The following is a 20250-nucleotide window of genomic DNA, read 5'->3' on the forward strand; positions in this document are numbered from 1 at the left end:
ATACACTCCACTTGTTAGTGTTTCATGTTTGCAATTGCACCCACCCCTTTCAGGAAATATTTCTTTGCCTGCGCCTACCAGTAATCTATCTACTCATCCTCAGCCAGGAGAACTGAAAGTAGAGATGGGCCATTCACAAACATTCAAATCAGCAGGAGGAAACTGCCCAAGGTGAAAAAAGAAAAAACAAAAAACAAAAAAACTGGATTTGGATGTTCATAGAAGCATCTTCATGTGGTCCCCAAGTTGAAATCTTTTTAAATTACTTAATGAAACCTCACTGATTTTATCTCCATTGGTTCATTCTTGCTCAGCAACGGGAATACAGCATGGAATCAGGTGAAGACTTTAGGGTTAAGTTTGCACTACATAGGCAGGGGTAGAGACACCCAAACCACGTGTGAAACCAGCCCTACAAACAAAATATTTGGGGCTCAGACCAAAAAACAAAACAAAACAAAACAAAAACACCAAAACAGGAATACATTTTGGCTGGGAGAAACTGGGAGAAACTCTCTGAGAAGGTGGCATCTGAGTTGGTTCTCTCCCACAGGTAAAGGAGGCGAAGGGAAAGGGTTGGGGAGGAGAGCCAGGAGGAAGGTACTGATCTGAGGGCTGACCCCCCAAGACTGTCTTGTTCGGCATGCCCGATGTCACTAAAGGGACGATTTCTTGTCACACTTCATGAGATGTGTTCATAAGAATTGCAGCCCCTGTGAAGGCCTCATGGTTCCACAGCACCCACCCCTACCCGTCGCGGAGGGTCTCAGGATCCCTTAGCAGCCCACTGAGCGCTGAGTGAATAGGCTTCCATCTCCCCCTATACCCTTAGACCATCAAACCAGTAAGGTTGCCTGCAAACCAAGACAATATTCCAGAGCAGGTTCCTGTGGAAATGACCGATAAGCACTTACAGAAATAAGTGGCTACATTAAGCACAGTGTTATTAGCCCCAGGCGCATGTTTATTAACTATAGTTAAGCATATGGTGGGCATGGGGATGATCGTTAATAATATTGTACTGCATACTTAAAAATTACTAAGAGAATAGATCTTAAAAGTTCTCGCCACAAGAAAAAAAAATTCTGTTAACTATGTGTGGTGATGGGTGTTAAGTAGACCTCGTGAGGTGATCATTTCACAGCATGTGTCAATACGGAGTCATTCCATTGTGTTTAAAAGCAGCAATGGCAGCAACGTCCACTAGGGGCCAGCACGAGCTCACCAAGGCCAGTCTGGCTCCGAGAACCTGTTCTTTGCCGACAGAACAACAGAGGTCGATCAAGACTGGTCGCATGCCTGGATCTGTACTTCTCCAGGTTGGGACACATCTCCTGTGAACAAGCGCTGAAATACATGCCGGATATCAGAACAACTGAGTCGTGGGTTGAGGTTGGTAGGTGGTGTAACGATTTGGATTAGAGCACTGAAGGTCAGCTTAGACTTGCATGTGTTATAGCCGAGTGGAGCTACGCTGGGATCCAAAATGATCACAGGAAGCTAACAAAGACAAAATTCAAAAGAGATCAGCATAAGGTTCTGCACTTCCGTCCCCTAAATCAACCACACAAGTAAGAGTTGAGGGGCAAAGAAGAGCATCTTAGCTGGTAACAGTCTCACAGGTGGGTTCACGGGCAGTAAGATTAATGAGGCTGGATGACATCACTGGACCCCTGGAAAACCCGCTGTCCTTCTCTACCCGGAACCCCGTGTCTGCCTCTCCCCCACCACTAATGAGTCCTTTAGTCTCTGGGTCTCCATCCCCGTCTCTAGATTCAACAAGCTGGATTAAATCTCCAGGTCCCCGACAGCAGGAAATGACAGCCTTTTACTGTCTCTGGACCTGGGGTCAGTGTTCACTCCACTACCTCTTCAATTACCTTCCTGAGCTGTGGAGTCGCCGGCTGGAAGGGACAGAGACCCCCTTCAGTGTGGGCCCCAGTGGACGTCTGGCCACTTGGAAGCCGAAGAGGCTGTACTTCTGTCTCTTCTGTTCCTTCTGGAAAGAGGGTGCAGAGGCTTTGGGGTGTTCTGTAGCAGTCACCACCGGGATCCAGCTCAGTGGTGCTCACGCACAGGGTCCTGAGCATCCATTTCTTGGGCTATAACAGACCAGGTTCCATCCTGGTGCGGCCGAAATCACAGCTTCTTTCTTACCGTATCACGGCTGTTTCTCCGTTCACAGCTGCATCTGAATGGTCCTTGGCCAGCGATTTTCTGACTGTGGAAGGGGCCACAATTCCCATAGTGGCCTGGTACTGGGAGGCCTCACGGAATACTCAAACTAGAATCTGTTTCATCTCTCCCAACTGTTCTGTAGGCTGCTAAATACTATATAATAAATTCCTTTTTACTTAATCCAGCTAGAGTGGATTCTGTTCTCCAAAACTGAATGCTGACCAATATGACAGTATGTTGTGTGTGTGTGTATGTTATTTAAGTCCTGGAAGACTGCAAAACAGTATGGAGATTCCTCAAAAGTTGAAATTAGAGCTACCCTATGACCCAGCAATTGCACTACTGGGTATCTACCCCAAAGATACAAATGTAGTTATCTGAAGGGGCACGTGCCCTCCAATGTTTATAGCAGCAATGTCCACAACAGCCAAACTAGGAAAAGAGCCCAGATGTCCATCAATAGATAAATGGATAAAGAAAATGTGGTACACAAACACACACTCATGTGCCGCTTCCAGTCTGCAACGAGAGAAGAATTAAGCACAAACAAGTCAGCTGCAAAAGACTGGGAACTGGGGACAATAGACGAGAAGGAGAGAGGCCCCGAGCAACTCCACCGTCTCACTTTTATTGGATAGAAACAATAGCCAACAGAAGGACTGATGAAGGTCAAACGTTAATCCCGTCTTGCAGACAAGCGAGAAGGAGGATCAAGTTTATAGTTAACCAAGCACATTCAAAGGACTCTTCTAACTAACAGCAGGCACTTCTGGGAAGAGAAAGGAGCGACCACGAAAAAGGGAAGCAGGCGGTTTTCATTCCACCCTGAGCTGACCGGGCGTTCCAGGCTGCCCGGCTTCGGTGAAGGGGCGGCCTTCCGCCCTGAGCGAGGCAGGTATCCCCAGCTGCCCAGCTTCACGGTCGTACATCGTTCTTCTCCCCAAAGACCTGTTGCCAGTATATGTATTTCTTAAGGCCATATCTAAATGTGCTTGGCAACTAGTAAAATCCTCCAGGGGTTACAGTTTAAGTAACAAATTGTTCCGAGGGGCAGCAGCAATTATGCAGCCATCGAAAATGAAATCTTGCTATTTGCAACACTGTGGATGGAACTAGAGAGTATTATGCTAAGTGAGATAAGTTAATCAGAGAAAGATAATTACAGTATGATCTCACTGATATGTGGAATTTGAGAAACAAGGCAGAGGATCATAGGGGAAGAGAGGAAAAAGTGAAATAAGATGAAACCAGAGAAGGAAACAAACCATAAGAGACTCAATCTCGGGAAGCAAACAGAGAGGGGTGGGGGTGTCAGGGTAATGGGTGTTGGGGAGGGTATATGTTGGTGGTGAGTGCTGCGTATTGTGTAAGACTGCTGAACCACGGGGGCACCTGGGTGGCTCAGTTGGTGAAGCATCTGCCTTTGGCTCAGGTCATGATCCCAGGGTCATCTTCTTCCTCTCCCTCTGCAGCTCCCCCTGCTGTGCTCTCTCTCTGTAAAATAAATAAAATAATCTTAAAAAAAAAAAAAAAAAGACTGATGAATCACAGACCTGTACCACTGAAACAAATAATACATTATATGTTAATGATTAAAAAAATAAATAAAGGCCTGGAAGACCACACACCAAACTGTCAGATGGTGATGGCCTCACCGCAGGGGTGGGAAGGTAGCATCTGAAAGTGGACTTGAATATTTTTCTATACACAGTGACTTTAAAAAAAAGGGGGGGGATTTTTAAAAAGATTTTATTTATTTATTTGACAGATAGAGATCACAAGTAGGCAGAGAGGCAGGCAGAAAGAGAGGAGGAAGCAGGCTCCTGGCTGAACAGAGAGCCCGATGCAGGATTCCAGGATCCTGAGATCATGACCTGAGCCAAAGGCAGAGGCTTTAATCCACTGAGCCACCCAGGTGCCCCATACTTGTGACTTTTTATAAAAACAAGTACAACGTAGTCCCTTGTGAGCCTCTGCTTAAAAAATGTAATAAGGGTGGACAACTTGTCTGTTGAAAGCCCAATTCGTGGCATAATCAAAATGCTCCTTTTTAACCTTTTTATAATCCATTTAAAATTTATTCAGTGGGGCACTCTTTCCCTGGTCGAACCACTTTCCCAGCACTATGCGCATCCACTGGGAGCTTGTTAGAAATGCTGGGTCTCTGGCCCCACCATGGACCCACTGAGCCAGAACCTGTATCAGAAGAGGGCTGGAAGACTCAGGTGTACATGACTGTTTGAGACAACTCATGATTTTTCTCCTTCTCTTGATAATCGATAGTCTTATAATGACTTTAGGTCACAAGCATAGTTCCAATTTATAAATTAGAATGCCCAGTCAGTCGTCCATGTTACTCAGACCTCAAACTTAATTCCAAGATAAGTCTTTGTCCTCCTACTTCCCCTGCTCAGGTTCTGTTTTGGGGAAGGAGCTTGACTGGCCTCCCTCCTGCTTTCTGCCTCCCCATCCTCTCCACTCCCCTTTCATTAGGGTATTTCCCTTGGGGTCTCTCCTAAGCCAAAGTTGGAGGGCAGAGAGAAGGATGAGTACGGAAGCGGGAAGTTCTCCTGCACCTGGGCAGTTTTCTGCTCTCTGAACTTGGCAGGTCACTTAAGCCAGTGCTTTTTCCCATGGGGAATCTTTCTGGACTTCCTGGGGTTGTTTATTTCAGAGGCTGCTCCCCTCTGGCCCTGTGTTCAAGGCAGAGGCCTCATGGGTCTTGCTCCCAGGCCTTTCCTTGTCCTTCTCCTCTCAGCTCCGGGGAATTCAGATCCACCTTCAGCTTTTCTGGGACTTCAACCACCCCTCCTGATGGCCTTAGTACAGGAACCAAGACAACCCCATGACAGCTTGTAACCAGATTCAGGTTCATCTGCCCGGGATGCACCACAAAGACCATTTACTGGGACACAGGTGTACAGCAAAGGAAAGCGTTTATTCCAGAGGAGACTGGAGGGCAAACCTCAAATCAGCCTCCAGGAGGAGGAGAGAAAGTCAGGGGTATTCAAAGGCAAATGAAAGGCCCAGTTGCTGCTGAATTTGTCCAGTTTATAGCTGGGATTAGTCCCATTAACCCTTTGGTTGCTAGTTCAGGCTCCATCTTCCAGGAACCATGGAAATACACGGCTTTGCCCTGGGATGTTCTGTAGCACAGGCTGATCCCCAGACAGGCTCTTCTGTGCTATAGTCAACTTCTCACCATAACCTTCTGAGATGTGCGTCAGGCTGGCTGCCCTGTGTCTTCCAGCTGAACCCATTTCAGACCTCCCTGAGTGACCCCATGGGCATTTTCATCGTTAGGCTTGAGGGAGACATGGGGAGCTTCCCACACCTTCACACTATGAGGGAGAATTGTGATGGGAACTCATATCAGGCAAAGGAATCTCTTTACACACGCTCTCTCTTCCTCGTGTTCCTCTCCCTGTTATCTCCCCCATGTGACCGCAGTGTCCAGAAGTCAGAGAACAGATCCTCCACCATTTCCTCTGTAAATCGTGCGTGTGATAATCTGGTTTCAGAATTTCACGTCTATTGTGTCATGAAATATCACTGTAGACATCCTGTCATGAGTGCAATTTTTTGATTGTAAAAAATAAAAATAAAATCCTGCCTTCCTGCCATATTCTCCCCAGACAGGCCCCCCTGAGGAACTGTAATAAATTTTGGGTCCCGTGTTCTAAACCAGAGATAGAGCAGCTGGAGATGTGCTCAGAAAAGCCAGGATGGAGAAGGAACTCCGAATTAGGGATGGTTGCAAACACTGAAAAAACAACAACAACAACAACAACAAGAAAAAGAGTCTATCTCTAATCAAACCTAAACATGACCTACCCAGAGTCTTTAAAAATCTGTGAAGGGCTCACAAGAGGGTCAGGAATCAGATTTGTTCTGCATCCCCCTAAGGAGTGCAGTGGATAAAAGCTATAACAAAACCATTCCAAATCACATTTGAACCTAAGTCTGAGCTCCTGAGCCAGCGTTCTAAACCTCTACACTCGGCGACCTCCAGGTCCAAAGCTGATTAGCTTGGCTATTACAGTTTAACACGGTACACTGTGGGCATACTCACTCTGAGAGAGGAGGAGAATGATCATCTCCCACATGCCTGCGATAAGATTGGCTCCTTTGAACTGAAAAAGATGAAAATGTCTGATCCCTATTCTTCTGCCTTGGATCTTAGCGGGACCAAGGATATGCAATTATATGAGGCCTCTCATTATGAGGAGGGTTCAAGCATGGAAACCAGTTACCTTTGCAGGTGTAGTGACTGGGAAAGGAGCTAACCCAATGTGGGCTAGCTGTAGTATATGTTGGAGATAAGAGCTCTACTTGGCAGAAAGTCTGCTCTAAATAAGTAAGTAGGGTCAGGAGTGCATTTCCCTTAGTTAACTAGGGACCAGGAGCAGGTAATTCAGAAGATGGGTGAGGCAGCATCACTGACAGGGGCATTGGCTCTGGGCTGCTGCGTGACACTAAGTCAGTAATGGTTCAGGATCCAGTGGGAACAGTCAACAGTGGATAAAGAGTTAAAAGAGTCTCTGGGTCTAATTAAGAAAGAAAAGCATGATGGTGCGCTCTCCTGGCTGGGGTAGGTGAGACAAGCCCTCTCGTGCATATCTGGCAGAAATTCAAATTGCTACAGTCTCTTTAAGGGATAATTTGACAACATGTATTAAAATGTAATATAGAATCCAACAGTTTTTCTTATAGAAGTTTATCCCATGGATCTATTCAAAGATCGGCGTAAAGATGTAGGGGATGGGCCCCTGGCTGGCTCACCTGGTTAAGCTTCCGACGCTTAATTTTGGCTCAGTGATGATCTCAGGGTCATGTGATCAACTACATAGGGCTCTGCATTCACTGGGGAGTCTGCTTGAGGATCCTCTCTCCCTCTCCCTCTCTCTCTCCCCTGATGGTGTTCTCTCTCTCTCTTAAATAAATAAATAAATAAATAAATCTTTAAAAATAAAGATCTAGGGGTAAGTATATTCACTGCAGTATAATGTAAAACAGCAGAAGTTTAGAAACAATCTAATACTCTGTCAGTAGGGACTGGCGGATGTCATCTCTCTGGGAAATGACTTGTGGACCCCCACGTTGGGCTTAGTGTCCCTCCTCTGTGCTTCTAAGCATCCTAACATCCTCTGTCTTAAGACTTCAGGTAATGAAAGAATTCATTTACTTGTTTGTGTCTCCCTGTAAGGTTTCTCTTATTTCCCTCATTTTGCAGATGAGGATACTTGGGCTCAGAAGGCCTAGCAGCATTCTCCACCCCCACCCCCGCCATGGGGGTCGAGGCAAGAGTACATGACAAGGCACAGAGGTGGGCAAGGTGCTGTGTTGGGGAGAGAGTGAGGGTTCGGTGTGACTGCAGTATAGCGTGAATGGGCTTCATGGGCCATGATAGGGAGTTTTGACTCTAACCAGAGGATTTGATTCAATCTTTTAGGGAAAATGTCATCAGTGTAGAACCCAAAGTGTTTCTCCTTTCCATAGAGTTGAGATGAGATAAGAAACTGAGACTCGGGGAGGCTGAGATCCAAATGAAGTAACTTGCCAGGATTCTCTCTGCTCTCTGATAACAGACAGTTGGGTTCCTTGCCTGGAATCTGGTTTAGAGTCCGACACTGGAGTCTAAGACACTGAACTGATCAGAGAACCAGAGAGAAGCAGCTTCCTCCTCAGGCTTCTCCAGCATTTTGCTGCTATCCTTGCTGCTTCAGAATGAGCTCTAAGCTCTCCTTGGGAAGCCTGGGCTAGCTATTTTTCTGTTTCCTTGAATGCATATTGGAACTTCAACCTGATGCTGGATGAGGTCATTCCCCCCCCCCCCTTCCCCGGAGAAGGGCATGGCCAGTAGGCTGCCTGTCTGATTATTTTCTGCTATTTTCACAGTGTAGACTTTCCTGGAGATCATTAACAGGAGTTGTAGGGGATGATCTATAAGACCTGGGGGCTTAAAACAGAGGGCAGGAGGGCTTATGAGTCAATCCCTCTTGCCCCTGGTGAGACACACACACACACACACACACACACACACACACACACAGAATTTGCAGAATGAATGACTTTCGTTCTAACGCTTAAGCCTTATTCTTCCCCATCTCCCACATCTCTAGTGCAACAGTGAGGAACGTGACAGGACAGGAAGGAAGCGGTGTGTTGTGGCTACTCACGGGATGTGAGTGAAGGAGATACTGCCCTACTAGATTTCTTGTGAGTGGCTATTTCACTTATTTTCTTTCTTGACAAATGATCAATTGGTTTCTTCGGTTCTGGGGGTTTTTGACTTGCAATCCTTTGACCCCCAAGCTTCATGGCACTAAAACTGGTCACTTCCTATTTAATTCAGAGATGGCAGAAACATCAGCAGAACAAAACCAGAAGGAGGAAGGGCGCTCGCCCCCCGAGTAGCATGGGATTAGCCAGAACTCTAGGAGAGTTCTGAGAAGAGAGATGAGCTTGCATTAGAGAGCTTGAAACCAGAGCCACAGTGATTCTTGTAAACCAGAACCCAGTACTGGGTTATAGGGGCCTGGACATGCCTTCTCAGAAATAAGTAAGTGTCCACTGAGATCTGTTTAACTGATTTTTCTTTTCTGATTTTAAATTGGCATCTCCTCCAATAAGGCTTTTTGATGCCTTCAGTAAAGAATGCTTCCAAACACCCATCCCAAATATCCAACAGGTTGAAGAACTTCTTAACAAGACTTTTTACTTTTTCATGTCCTTCTCCTGTCATCTTCTCCCTAAAAGTCATCTCCCCCCACAAAGACACACACAATTCTCCAGCAACTCTCAAATTATTTGCAGCTCTAAAGGATCTTCCAAGTCTCCATGTGTTTGTTTCCACAGCCCACACACCCGACTCCCAAACTTTTTCGCATCTCCACTTGAATTCTTATTCTTTTTCCAAGATTCAGCTTCCTTCTCTGAAATCCCATGTTTCAGAGAGCATGTATTACATTGCACTGTAATTTATGGGTGGACCTGCCTGCCTCTCTCCCTGTACAATTTTAATGACTTTGTAGTAATAGGATGACGAGTCATACTAAGAAGAGTGTGATGAAGGATGTTGATGTCATTCTGGTTGATCACTCAAAAAGAAAGGGGAAATTGGGTTTTGACAAGTTCAAGTAGAAGTGAAAGACGGGAGGGTTGAGTTGTTATTAGTTCTTAGCCTTAACAGTGCGCTTACTTAATGATGGGTGTGGACCCAATGACCTTCTGGGAACCAGTCACACCAGCCCTGCGGAGAATAAATGGCTCTAGCAGGCAGATGGGGATTCACATTCCTGAGATCACAACTGACACGGTGTCTTGCTTTTTTCCTTCAAGTAACTGTGAAGTCGCCATGCAGGATGGTATATGGACCATGCAGGATGGTATATGGTCATGCATGTCTCAATGTGTTAGGGTTGAAGTGACTCTTAGGGAAGTAAAAAAACTGCTAAAAACTAGAATTCTGCAATTTTCAGGATCTGTCTTAAAACTTCCTTGAAAGAATTTTCTGAATCAAATAACACCGCTTAGTTTAAGTTCTGGCTGAAGTGAACCTGGTCAAAGCCCACCCCACTGTCCAGATCCACAGGGGGCAGGAGGAGCCAAAGGGTTCATTGTCTCAATGACCCGAAACACCCAACTGTTTCCTGTGCTGCCCTGCGTACTGGGTCGGCATCTATGGAAAGCTAAGGGTGACTAAATAAACTTGCCAATAGAAGGCAAGTAACAGAAAGGGAGTCCTGCGAGTGGAGGAAGAGACCTGAGGACCGGCCTCATGCTTGCAGATGCTCAAGAAGATGCGACCCCAGATCGTCAGCCACCACACTTTATGATGCTCCTTTACCATCACCGCCAAACAAAGCGCAAGCAGAGATGGCTTCGCGGGGTCTCTGCAGGTGGGAAGCAGGGGAGAGGAGAGGCAGGACCCTGGAGGAGGGGACAGGAGCGCCCCCCCCCTCAGCTCTCCACAATAGTGGTCTCCGGGGTTCTCCCGCTCACGGCAAAGTGGGAGGTGGGGGTCTCCAGCGTTCCCCTGTGCTCTGGGAAGGCCTGGGGCTCCTTTAATTCCAGGACCACCCGGTTCAGAAGGCCCTTGAGCAGCTGCATTTCTTGGAGCAGAAGGTCCACGTCGGGTTTCAGGGCTCCAGCGGACGGTTCCAAGGGCGTCGGCGGGGCGCAGGCGGGCGGCCCAGCTGTGGGGGCTCTGCCCGCGGGGAACTGCAGCCCGGATGAGGTGGTGTTCTGGACGGAGGTGGCCGTCGAGGCCGATCTGGACACCGGGGGCTTTCTGACGGAAAGCGGCTGGTTACCCGGCGCCAACGTGGCAGCCTGGGGGCCTGCGGCGGAGGTGGACGCCAAGTCCAGCGGAGAACCTGCGAACGCAACACACGGCTCTCGCACAGCCCGCGGCGGAAGCGGGGCGCACGGGCCAGAGGGGAGTAAGGAGGGCCGGGATGGAGCGGAAGGGGAGAGGGAAGAGTGAAGAAGAGGGGTTGGGGTGGAGAGGAGAGAGAAAAGGGGTGGGTGAGGAGAGCAGAGGGGATGGGGTGGAGAGGAGAGGAGGGGGGGGTAGTGAGGAGGGCGTAGACCCGGAGACGGAGCTGGAAGGGCCGCGTGACGCGAGGGAGACTCGGGGTGCGGAGGCGGAGGCGGAGGCGGGGCTGCCCGCCGCGGGGTGGGGTGCGATGGGTTGGGGGGAAACGTGCGGGAGGTGCGGTCACTCACCGCGCCCGGCAAGCTGCAGCCAAGGGCTGCGTTTCCGGACGCTCCGCGTGGCGGTAGCGGCCTCGCACCAGTACGACTCGAGCTCCTCGACCTCGGACTCGGGGACCGTGTACTCCGCGCCCCAGTCGAAGCGGCGCACGGGGCGACTGTACTTGTAGAAGGCGAACTGCAGCGGCGTGTCGCGCTTCTGCGGGTGCAGGCGGGTGTCGCAGCGCACGGCCACCCCGCCGCGGGCCTCCGCCCGGCCCGTCACCCTCAGCACCGGCGCCGGGAACAGCTCTGCGGAGAGGGGTTCCGGAGGCTGAGGGTACACGGTGGGCCAGCGCAGGGGTCCCAGGGGACGAGGTCTCGCGGGTCCACGGCCCCGCGACCCCTCTGTCCTTCGGGTTTCCCGTGAGGGCTCCCCGCGGACCAGGGGACAGAGAAGGAGTGGGAGGAGCTGTGTGTGCGTGCAGAGGGAGGGGGGAAGACTTCTGAAGTGTGGGGCAAGGGGCCGAGGCCTCGAAGGACGAGGAAAACTCGCAGGGGAGTCGGGGGAGAGCCGGCAAGACCCTTCCTGTCACATCCGGACTAACACCCAGTTTGATCCCCTGACTCGGGGGGAGGAGCGTCCGCCTGGCAGGATGCTCCGAGCCATTCCCTCGCCCCACTAGTACAGCCACCCCGACCCCTGCCGCCCCATTTGCCTGGGACTTGGATAGAGCTGCCCCCTATGTGGAGTTCCCCTCAGCTAAGAAGTAAGAAGCCGGAGGTGTGCAGGGAGATAGGGACACTCGTCCCCGCGCAGGCTGAGCAGCAGGGGCGCCTTCACAGCGGAGGAGAGGCGAAAGCTTCGGTGGGCTCGGGGAGAAATCTGCCTCGCGGCGGCTACTTGAACCTCCTTCCTCCCCGCCCTCCTTGGTTCCCGTCCCAGAACTTCCCAGCGCTCGATTGCCTCCCTCCCGGGGCCGCAGGTGTTCCCACCTTGCACGGTCACGGCCGCCTTGGCGGAGAACATGGGCGCGCTCTCCACCGGGATGCGCATGGTGCCCGAGCACTGGTAGCGGCCGCTGTCGCTGGCGCGCGCCTGCGGCACCGTGTAGTTGGCGCTGGAGTGGAAGTAGCGCACCGCCTTGCCGTCGTGGTAGTAGTGAAGCTTGTAGACCATCTTGTCGTACCAGCCGCGGCAGCGCATGACCAGCGGCTCGCCCTCGAACACCGCCGCGTAGGGCACTTGCAGGATCAGCCAGTCTACGACAGTCACCACAGACCGGCCTGATCCCCAGAGAAGTCCAGCCCTGGGGGTCTCCCGTTCTCCTAGGCCTCCCTGCACGGTGGCTCGCCTCCTCCCCACTTAATACACTGCAGGCGGGCGCCCCAGGAGCCTCGGAGCTGGATGCACTGGGAGGCGAGGGGAGAGGAAAGCCAATGGCCCCCTCTGCCCTTACGGCTTAGGAAGGCAAAGATGCCTGGTTCTGGGTTCCAGCCCCATCAAAGAGTAATGGCCATCAGGATCAGGTTTACACTCCCCAGGATGCCCTAGGGGCCTTCTTCACCTGGGCCCTGCTTAGCTTTCCAGGACCATCTCAGTATTGTCGCTTGCCCAGTGTCTCCCTCACTGTCCCCACCTGCCACTCCTAATGCAGACTAAGTGGAACCTTGCACAGCATACACATTGGGAGCACTGTACCTGCTCTGTGCCTGGGGCCTTTGTACCTACCAAGAAGACCACCCCTTACACACACACATCTGTTTTAGTTGAGACCTACTTGTCCTGTAGGTCTAGCCTTAGACCTTTTCTCCTCCAGGAAACTTCCCTAACCCTGCAGGACAGGGCAGGGCATCTCCCACAGCACCTCACATTTACGGATCACCATCGTCTTCATACCTGATCTGTTCTGAACGCCATCGGAGAAAGAACTCTGAGAGCAACAGTCCCAATCCGTCTGCTACGCTATTCACAGTCGGCAGCCACCTGCTCTCATGGCCAGTGTCTCATCTGAACTATCAACTTCCAAACAACAAACCAGAGAGTGCAGGCAGGAGATAGAGGCTATGGGAAGGATGAGCTTTGAGTCCTGAATACAAACCGTGGCCCATCAGGCTAAGATGATGTGATATTCCCTATCAAGTAGCTAATCCTGTACTCTAAAGAATGAACTATTGCTATTTTCTTATCCTGCTTTGAAACCCTTTACATGACTCCGGGAAGTCAGTTTCTGAAATGAGCCCTATGTACACGTGTGTGTCTGCAATACACTTCTGAGCGCTTTGTTCCACAGCTGCCCTCTTTTTTCCCTGACAACGAGTTGTAATTCTTTTTTCATCCTCACAACCACCAAAGACACAGATACAATTATTGTCCCTGTTTTGCTGCTGGGAAGCACAGAGAAGCATGGTGCTGTTCAATCAGGAATAATTCTCCCAGCCGCACACAGCCTGCCCAGGGACCCTCACTCCCTACCCCCCTTGCTCTTCCCCGTCCTTCGCTGACCCCTCCTCCAAAGTTCCCTGTCCAGTACCCCAGGCCCTTAGAGCCTCTGCCCTTCTGAGCTAGACTCATAAATAAGCACAAATGTTTATTGCTTCCCACTCAGGCAGAGGGGTGAGGGGAACTTTGGGGTCAGACAAGCCTTACCTCCTCTTGCACATAACGCCACATCTGCAGAGAACCGAGTTAGTCCCCAGTCCCCGCCCCAGACGGAGTGGCCTGATGTTCTCTCCCACTGGAGGGCCAGTAAGTCCAGGGGAGATGAGCGGAGCCCCGCCCCCAGGCTCAAACACTCACCGTTGGAAACAGAGAGGTGGATGGGGTCACTGACAGGTGCTCCCCGAGTCTGGCATCGATACACCCCTGGTGTCTGTACCTCGATGCTCTTCTTGTGGGAGGGCAGAAGGAGGTGGCCCGAGTACCAGAGAGTGCTGATAGGCCGGAGCTCCAGAAGCAGAGGGTGGTACCCATCACAGCGCAAGGTCACCCGCTCCCCCTTGAAGATGGTGGTCCAGGGCGGGTGTAGAGACAACGTAGGCTTCTCCAGAGTAGCTGGGGGTGTATGGGAGGGGGGCAGTGTGGGCCAGAGAATCAAGGCGAGGTGCCCAGAGTGTGGTCTGAGGTTGGCAAATCTGAGCAAACTCCAGCTTCCAGGACCCAGCCCACATGACCACACCGTCCCCGTGGCAGGACACACCACACCGGACTGCAAGCTCCCAGGACCCATTTCGGAGTGCTTAGAAGTAAACTGAGTCACAGGGATTGAGGAGACATGGAAAGAGACACTGTCCCACAACGGCCAGGAAGTGGGGTGGCCCAAGCAGGTCACTTGGGTGTGTGTGTGTGTGTGGAAGTTGTCAAAAGTTGGGCTGAGGGATGTCAAGACTCACCAGCTCGCCCGCCGCTTGGGACTGCAAAACGAGAGTGAGGGAGAATGTCAGGGACGAGAGGAAACTGAAGTACCTCTTCACCTCGGGGGAAACTCCATGGGTCTCCAGACCTGGTTTTCTTCTGCTTTTAGTTTCCCTGGCTCTGAGAAAACCCCCTTCTCTTTATCCTCGAAAAATAGTGAACTACTGTTTGGAATTGGGGACTATCGCCCAACACACACACACACACACATACACACTCTGGTCCCCTCTCCCCTACAGCCAGTCCCTATGCTGTTGGTGGTGCATGGAGGACTCACCGAGGAGCAGAAGGGCTGTCAGTGCCCACATGACGGACCTGCCCTCAGTGGCTGCAGGACGACGTCTGCAATCAGTTTTTAAGTGCTTTGTTCCACCGCTGTTCTCTTTTTTCCTTAACACCATGTCATAATTTCATCTTTCATCCTCACAGCAACCAAAGAGGCAGAGACGATTCATGTCTCCATTTTACTACTGGAAAGGCTGACCAGTGCTGAGCCCTGAGCCCCGATGGGGGGGCATTGCGCTCCTCCTACCCATTCTCAATTCCTGAAAATGGTGACTGGAGGCAGCAGCACACGGGCTGCATAAGTGTCAGCCCTCCGGTGTCCCAGGCACCAGGCACCGTCTTCCCCAGCACCCCTGAAGCCACCTCACATCTCAGTTCAGCCCCAACCCCTACAGAGAAGGCATTCGGAGCAGAGTTTATGCCCTCTGCAGCCTAAGAAGTCACATCCCACCCCAAACGGTGACAGGTGACCCTGTCTCCTTCAGGCTCCCACTGACATCCCCCCCCCCTTCCCCCCCCCCCCCACTTTCCAGCTGGCCCTGTAAACCTCAACTGACAGAAATACCTCCCCATGTCCTCAAGGTCTACCTGGGGCCTTTATTCTGCTCATTCCCTGCTGGTGCGAGGCCTTGGGAGGCTGGCCCTGGGGTCCCTGTCCCCAGAGCTCAGCCTCCTGAGTGGACAGAAGGGTAGGACTCGCCAACCACCTTCCCTATCACTGTTTTCTGAAGTTCCAGTTAAGAAGGGAACTGCAATGCGTTTCCCCTTCTTTCTCCCTTCCCGAAAATTTAAACCCTCAGAAAGGTTGTTTTTGACCCCCCCCCCACCGCATCTCCACTCCAGCATCTCTCACCCTACAGCATCTCCACTCCAGCATCTCTCACCCTACAGCATCTCCACTCCTGTGCCTTCCTCCCTCTAACCCTCCCTGCAAGCTCTCCCCACCCAGCTTACCTGGTGCAGGAGGTCACTGCATCAGCCCCTCAGAAACTTCTCAGATCTGACCTCCCAGCTCTAATTCTTGTGCTTCGAGAGCCACGTGATCATACCCTAAGCAATGGGGAACCTGAATTCTCATGTAAATACTTAATGAATTTTCCAACCTGATTGTATGTCTCCTTGGACGGTCTCCTATCCTCACCTGTGGTCTTAGAGTACCAAGCACCTCTTTGCTCTGGGACTGTGGCAGGGAGGAAAAGGACAATATGTTAAATCCCTTCAACAGTCTTCTCCCTCTTGCTTGCTGATAGCGACTACTCCACTCCGAGAATTCCCTCATGGTTGTTCTTTGTATGGCAGCTTTTGTTAAAAATGCAAGTGCCCTGGTGGCTCAGTTGTTAAGTATCCAGGGATTAAGCCCCACATTGGGCTCCCTGCTCTGTGGGAAGTCTGCTTCTCCCACTCGCGCTCCCCCTTCCTGTATTCCCTCTCTCACTGTCTCTCTCTCTCTCTGTCAAATAAATAAATAATAAAATAAAAAAATATTTTTTAATAAACATATAATATATTTCTATCCCCAGGGGTACAGGTCTGTGAATCGCCAGGTTTACACACTTCACAGCACTCGCCATAGCACATACCCTCCCCAATGTCCATAACCCCACCCCCCTTCTCCCAACCCCCCTCCCCCCAGCAACCCTCAGTTGTTTTGTGAGATTAAGAGTCACTTATGGTTTGTCTCCCTCCCAATCCCATCTTGTTTCATTTGTTCTTGTTTCATTTATTCTTGTTTCATTTATTCATTTTATTTTAAAATAAAAATATTTTAAAAATGCAAATGGCTCTTAGGGAAATGTGGTTGGTCATTTGAGGTAGGCTGGCCATTTCAGATCCTGTTTGTGGACGGATTTTAATAAAAGACAGTCATATATGGATCTGAAAACTCATGGCTCTGAAAAGCAGGGACCTGATTATACCAACTATTCATGAGGTGTATAGTCTTCCTGAAAATCTCTAGACTCATTGATAGACTTCCTGTCGTACTGTGCTCAGAATCTGGCTTGAAGCATCTCCCACCCAACATATCTTTATTCCGGGCTTCCTTCTGCATTTTCCCCCATGTTGGATCTTTTTCTCCATCCAAGACTTTTCCCGGCAGAATTTCTAATTCTTCACCTCTTTACTGTGCAGAGATGTAGCAGTTATCACTTGTTACCTGAGCAATTCTTGGAAGCCCTTCATGACGTAATTTGTGGACAAGATACGCCATCTTCTGCTAAGAATTCGGATGACCAAAATGTTCTCAGTGACGATGACAGTACTGCTGCTGCTGACCATGACGGCGACAGTGCCTCCTTTCTCTCCGTGAGTGCTGGAGCAGGGAGCCCCTGAGCCCACAGACACCCCATTCCTGTGTTTAATCCTGACAAGGGGCCATTGAGGATGATGATTAGTAACCGAGGTGGTAGAGCTGGGATTTGAGTAGAAGTCCATCTCACTCCAAAACGTGCGCTGTCTCTCCTGCTCACAGCAGCTTGTCCCCCAGACTGTTCAGGTCCCCTCTCCAGGTCTATTATTCATTTTTTACCTCTATGTATACTGCCCTTCTCCTCTGCCCCCCACGAGTACCCATAGCATGATGCTTTTCAGATGTACCCGATACACACACGTGTTCATCCCTGAGGAATGTCTCGTGTTATTGATATACATAAATGGTATTGTGTTCTAGGCATTATTTTCTCTTTTAGAGAAAAAGCCAGAGGTAAGAGGAGTTTGCACAGTCCCCTACCCCACCTTCCCCATTTCTATGACTGAACTGGGATATCTCATCTCATCTTCTCTGGCCCTCGGACTGGGATTTATACCATCAGCTGTCCTGCTTCTCAGGCCTTTGGACTCAGACTGAATTACATCTTCCTGGGTCTCCAGCGGCAGACACCCCATCGTGGGACTTCTCAGGCTCCATAATCTCATGAAGCAATTCCTCATTCTCTCTCTCCCTCTCTCTCTTTCTCTCTGAGCCTCTGACAACCACCATTCTACCATCTGCTTGAGTCTATTTTAGATTCCACACATAAATAATATTTGCCTTTCTGTGTCTGGCTTATTTTGCTTAGCAGAATGTCTTCTAAGTTCATCCATGCTGTTGTGAGTGGCAGGACTCTGACACATGCACATGCAAGTCTCACGTTTCCTCATCCCTTCATCTTCGATAGACGTTTAGCATTTAGGTCGTTCCCACACTTTGGCTACTGTGAACAGTACTGCATTGAGCTTGGGAGTGCAGGTATCTCCTTGAGATAATGATTTTGTCTCCTTTGAATATGACTCCAGAAGTGGGATTCCTGCTCATAAGATTGTTCTTTATTTTTTAAAAAAATTTAATTATGCATTTGAGAGAAAGAGAGAGAGAGCAAGAGAGAGAGCATGCATGAGGTAGGGGGAGGGGCAGAGAGGGAGGAAGAGTCACACTCCTCCTGAGCAAGGAGCTGGACTCGGGGCTCCATCCTAGGACCTGGACATCATGATCTGAGCCAAAGGCAGATGCTTTACCATCTGACCTGCCCTGGAGAACTTTTTTTTTTTTTTTAAGGTTTATTTATTTATTTGAGAGGGAGAGAGAGAAAGAGTGAGCGAGCAAGGGAAGTGACAGAGGGAGAGAGAGAATCTCAAGCAGACTCTGACCACAGAGCCCTACAAGGGGCTTGATCTCACAACCCTGAGATCATGACCTGAGCCAAAACCAAGAGTTGGCCACTTAACCCACTGCACCACAGTGTCCCTCATAAGATAGTTCTATTTTTAACTTTTTAAGGAGCCCCCCCATACTGTTTTGTACAGTGGCTGCACCAGTTTGCATTCCCACCAGCAGTGCACAGAGGTCTCTCTCCTCCAAATTCTCATCACTACTTCTGACTTCTTGTCTTTTTGATACTAGCCAGTCTCACAGGTGTGCAGTGTATCTCCTAGTGGTTTTGATTTGCATTTTCCTGATGACTGGTGATGTCGAGCGCCTTTTCACATACCTGATGGACATTTTTTGGTTTTATTTTGAGAAACGTCTATGTAGGTCCTTGCCCATTTTTAATTCAAGTTATTTGTTTTTTTTCCTATTTAATTGTAAGAGTTCCTTATATATTTCGGATGTTAATGCCTTATCAGATAAATGGTTTGCAGATATTTTCTCCCATTTCATAGATTTCCCTTTCACTGTGCTTACTGTTTCCATTGCTGTGCTGTTGTTGTGGATTTTTTTTCCCTCACAGATGTATAACACAATCAACTTATGGCTTTATAAACTTCAGTTGAACTCTTCTTTGAAAACCAAGGTCATGTTAAATTTATTTTTTTATAGCACTTTTTTTTTTCTAACAACACAATACTCCATATACAACTGTCAAATTAAATGAAGATTCTTCAGTATTGAAAAAAAATTAGCTATTTTGTCTGACCTGATTAAGATTGGGGAAAATGTGTGAAACACACAGTCATGACTTTCAGGTCAACAAACAAAGGTTCACCAAATTCAGTAATACTGAGGGTACACTGGGGCAGTCTTTAACAGGTTGGAATGATTACATGAGGAGGAGCAATAGAGGAAAGAACTACTCCACATAGTAGGTAACGAACTTGGCTTTTGTTACATCTGAGAAAAAATAAAGGCAGCAAACACATAGGAATTTGAAAATAATTTAGAGAATATATATATTTAAAGGAAACCTAAATTCTTACTCAGAGAAGATTTTTAAAATTACTAATAATTTATATGTACCTATGTGTTTCTCCCTCGTGGTCTCCCCAGTCAGCCTGTCAAGGTAACTAATACCCTGATCTTGGTGTTTCCACATCATGCCTTTTAAAAAGTTTATCCTATGCTAGTATAAGTGCCTAAATAATATATTCTTGTACTAGTTTTTAAATTTCTATAAAGAGTGTCTTACTATGTGGTATCTTTCCCCTCAATGTTATATTCCTGATATTTTTTATATTGCTTGATTTTAGCTATGGTTTAATTTTTTTACTGTTGTATAGTATTCCACTCTGAAAATAGCAGTTTTCCCATTTTTCTGTTGGTGGACAACTGAATTGATTCCAAAGTTTTGCTTTTACAGATAGTGCTATTATGAACATTATTATACTTGTCTTCTGATACACATACACTAAAATTTATTTTGGGCATATACACCCAGGCATTGGATTCAACTTCACAACATAGTGGTTGTGCTTGCTATCTAACGTTGACTTCAGAGACAAAAATCTAACATGGATGCACTGGGACTTCTGTGGGTTACAGAATCCTAGACTGCACAGCCATAAACCCAACCCAGTGTAACAATTCATCTCCCCCACCCAAACTCCCCAGGCTAGAGGGGCAGAAGGAAACAAGTAAATCCCTCCCCCCATTCTTTCAGCTCTGTTCTTGCCTTACCCCTGATGATGGGAGATCCTTTTCTTGAGGCTTCCAAGTAGTTGACTAGGCTAGTTCCCCCAGAGCAGAGTCTGGAGATTTTGCTGATGTCAGACATGACACTCATCCTGTAAAGTCCAGCTTAATTTCGATCTCCTTCTAGGTATCATCCCTTATCCTGGCCCAATTCAATTCAACTAACAGAATTTTAGCGCTTAACTATATCTCATTAAACTAGACACCAAAGAATCAATGTGGCACAAAGAGGTCAAGGAGCTCTCAAAGAGCTCACTCTCCAAAAGAAGTAAGGTTAAAAAAAAAAAAAATC

The 20250-nt window shown here is 48.8% G+C and overlaps 1 protein-coding gene across 3 annotated transcripts; it reads right to left on the reverse strand.

Moving 5' to 3' along the window:
• Positions 1-10140: 10140 nt before the first annotated feature.
• Positions 10141-14598, reverse strand: FCRLB (Fc receptor like B). Of its 3 annotated transcripts, none has more exons than XM_059414127.1 (6): positions 14568-14598; positions 14269-14289; positions 13676-13930; positions 11872-12138; positions 10909-11187; positions 10141-10556 (listed from the first exon to the last, which is right to left on the reverse strand). In XM_059414127.1, exons 1-6 carry the CDS (start codon positions 14596-14598, stop codon positions 10141-10143), a joined length of 1269 nt encoding a protein of 422 aa, XP_059270110.1. The 3 variants fall into 3 exon arrangements, with proteins under 3 accessions (XP_059270110.1, XP_059270111.1, XP_059270113.1); XM_059414128.1 differs by having other exon boundaries at positions 10320-10556; positions 10909-11054; XM_059414130.1 differs by lacking the exon at positions 14269-14289 and having other exon boundaries at positions 10320-10556; positions 10909-11054.
• Positions 14599-20250: the final 5652 nt, after the last annotated feature.

Source organism: Mustela nigripes, chromosome 10, assembly GCF_022355385.1.
Source record: "Mustela nigripes isolate SB6536 chromosome 10, MUSNIG.SB6536, whole genome shotgun sequence".
In the NCBI taxonomy this organism is placed as follows: Eukaryota; Metazoa; Chordata; class Mammalia; order Carnivora; family Mustelidae; genus Mustela; species Mustela nigripes.

Excerpts from the sequence above, each read along its gene's own strand:
- FCRLB (XM_059414127.1), bottom strand. The coding sequence starts at position 14,598 with ATGTGGGCACTGACAGCCCTTCTGCTCCTCG. Across the intron at positions 14,290-14,567 it reads GACAGCCCTTCTGCTCCTCG|TCCCAAGCGGCGGGCGAGCT; the intron begins GTGAGTCCTCCA and ends CTCGTTTTGCAG. Across the intron at positions 13,931-14,268 it reads CCCAAGCGGCGGGCGAGCTG|CTACTCTGGAGAAGCCTACG; the intron begins GTGAGTCTTGAC and ends ATACACCCCCAG.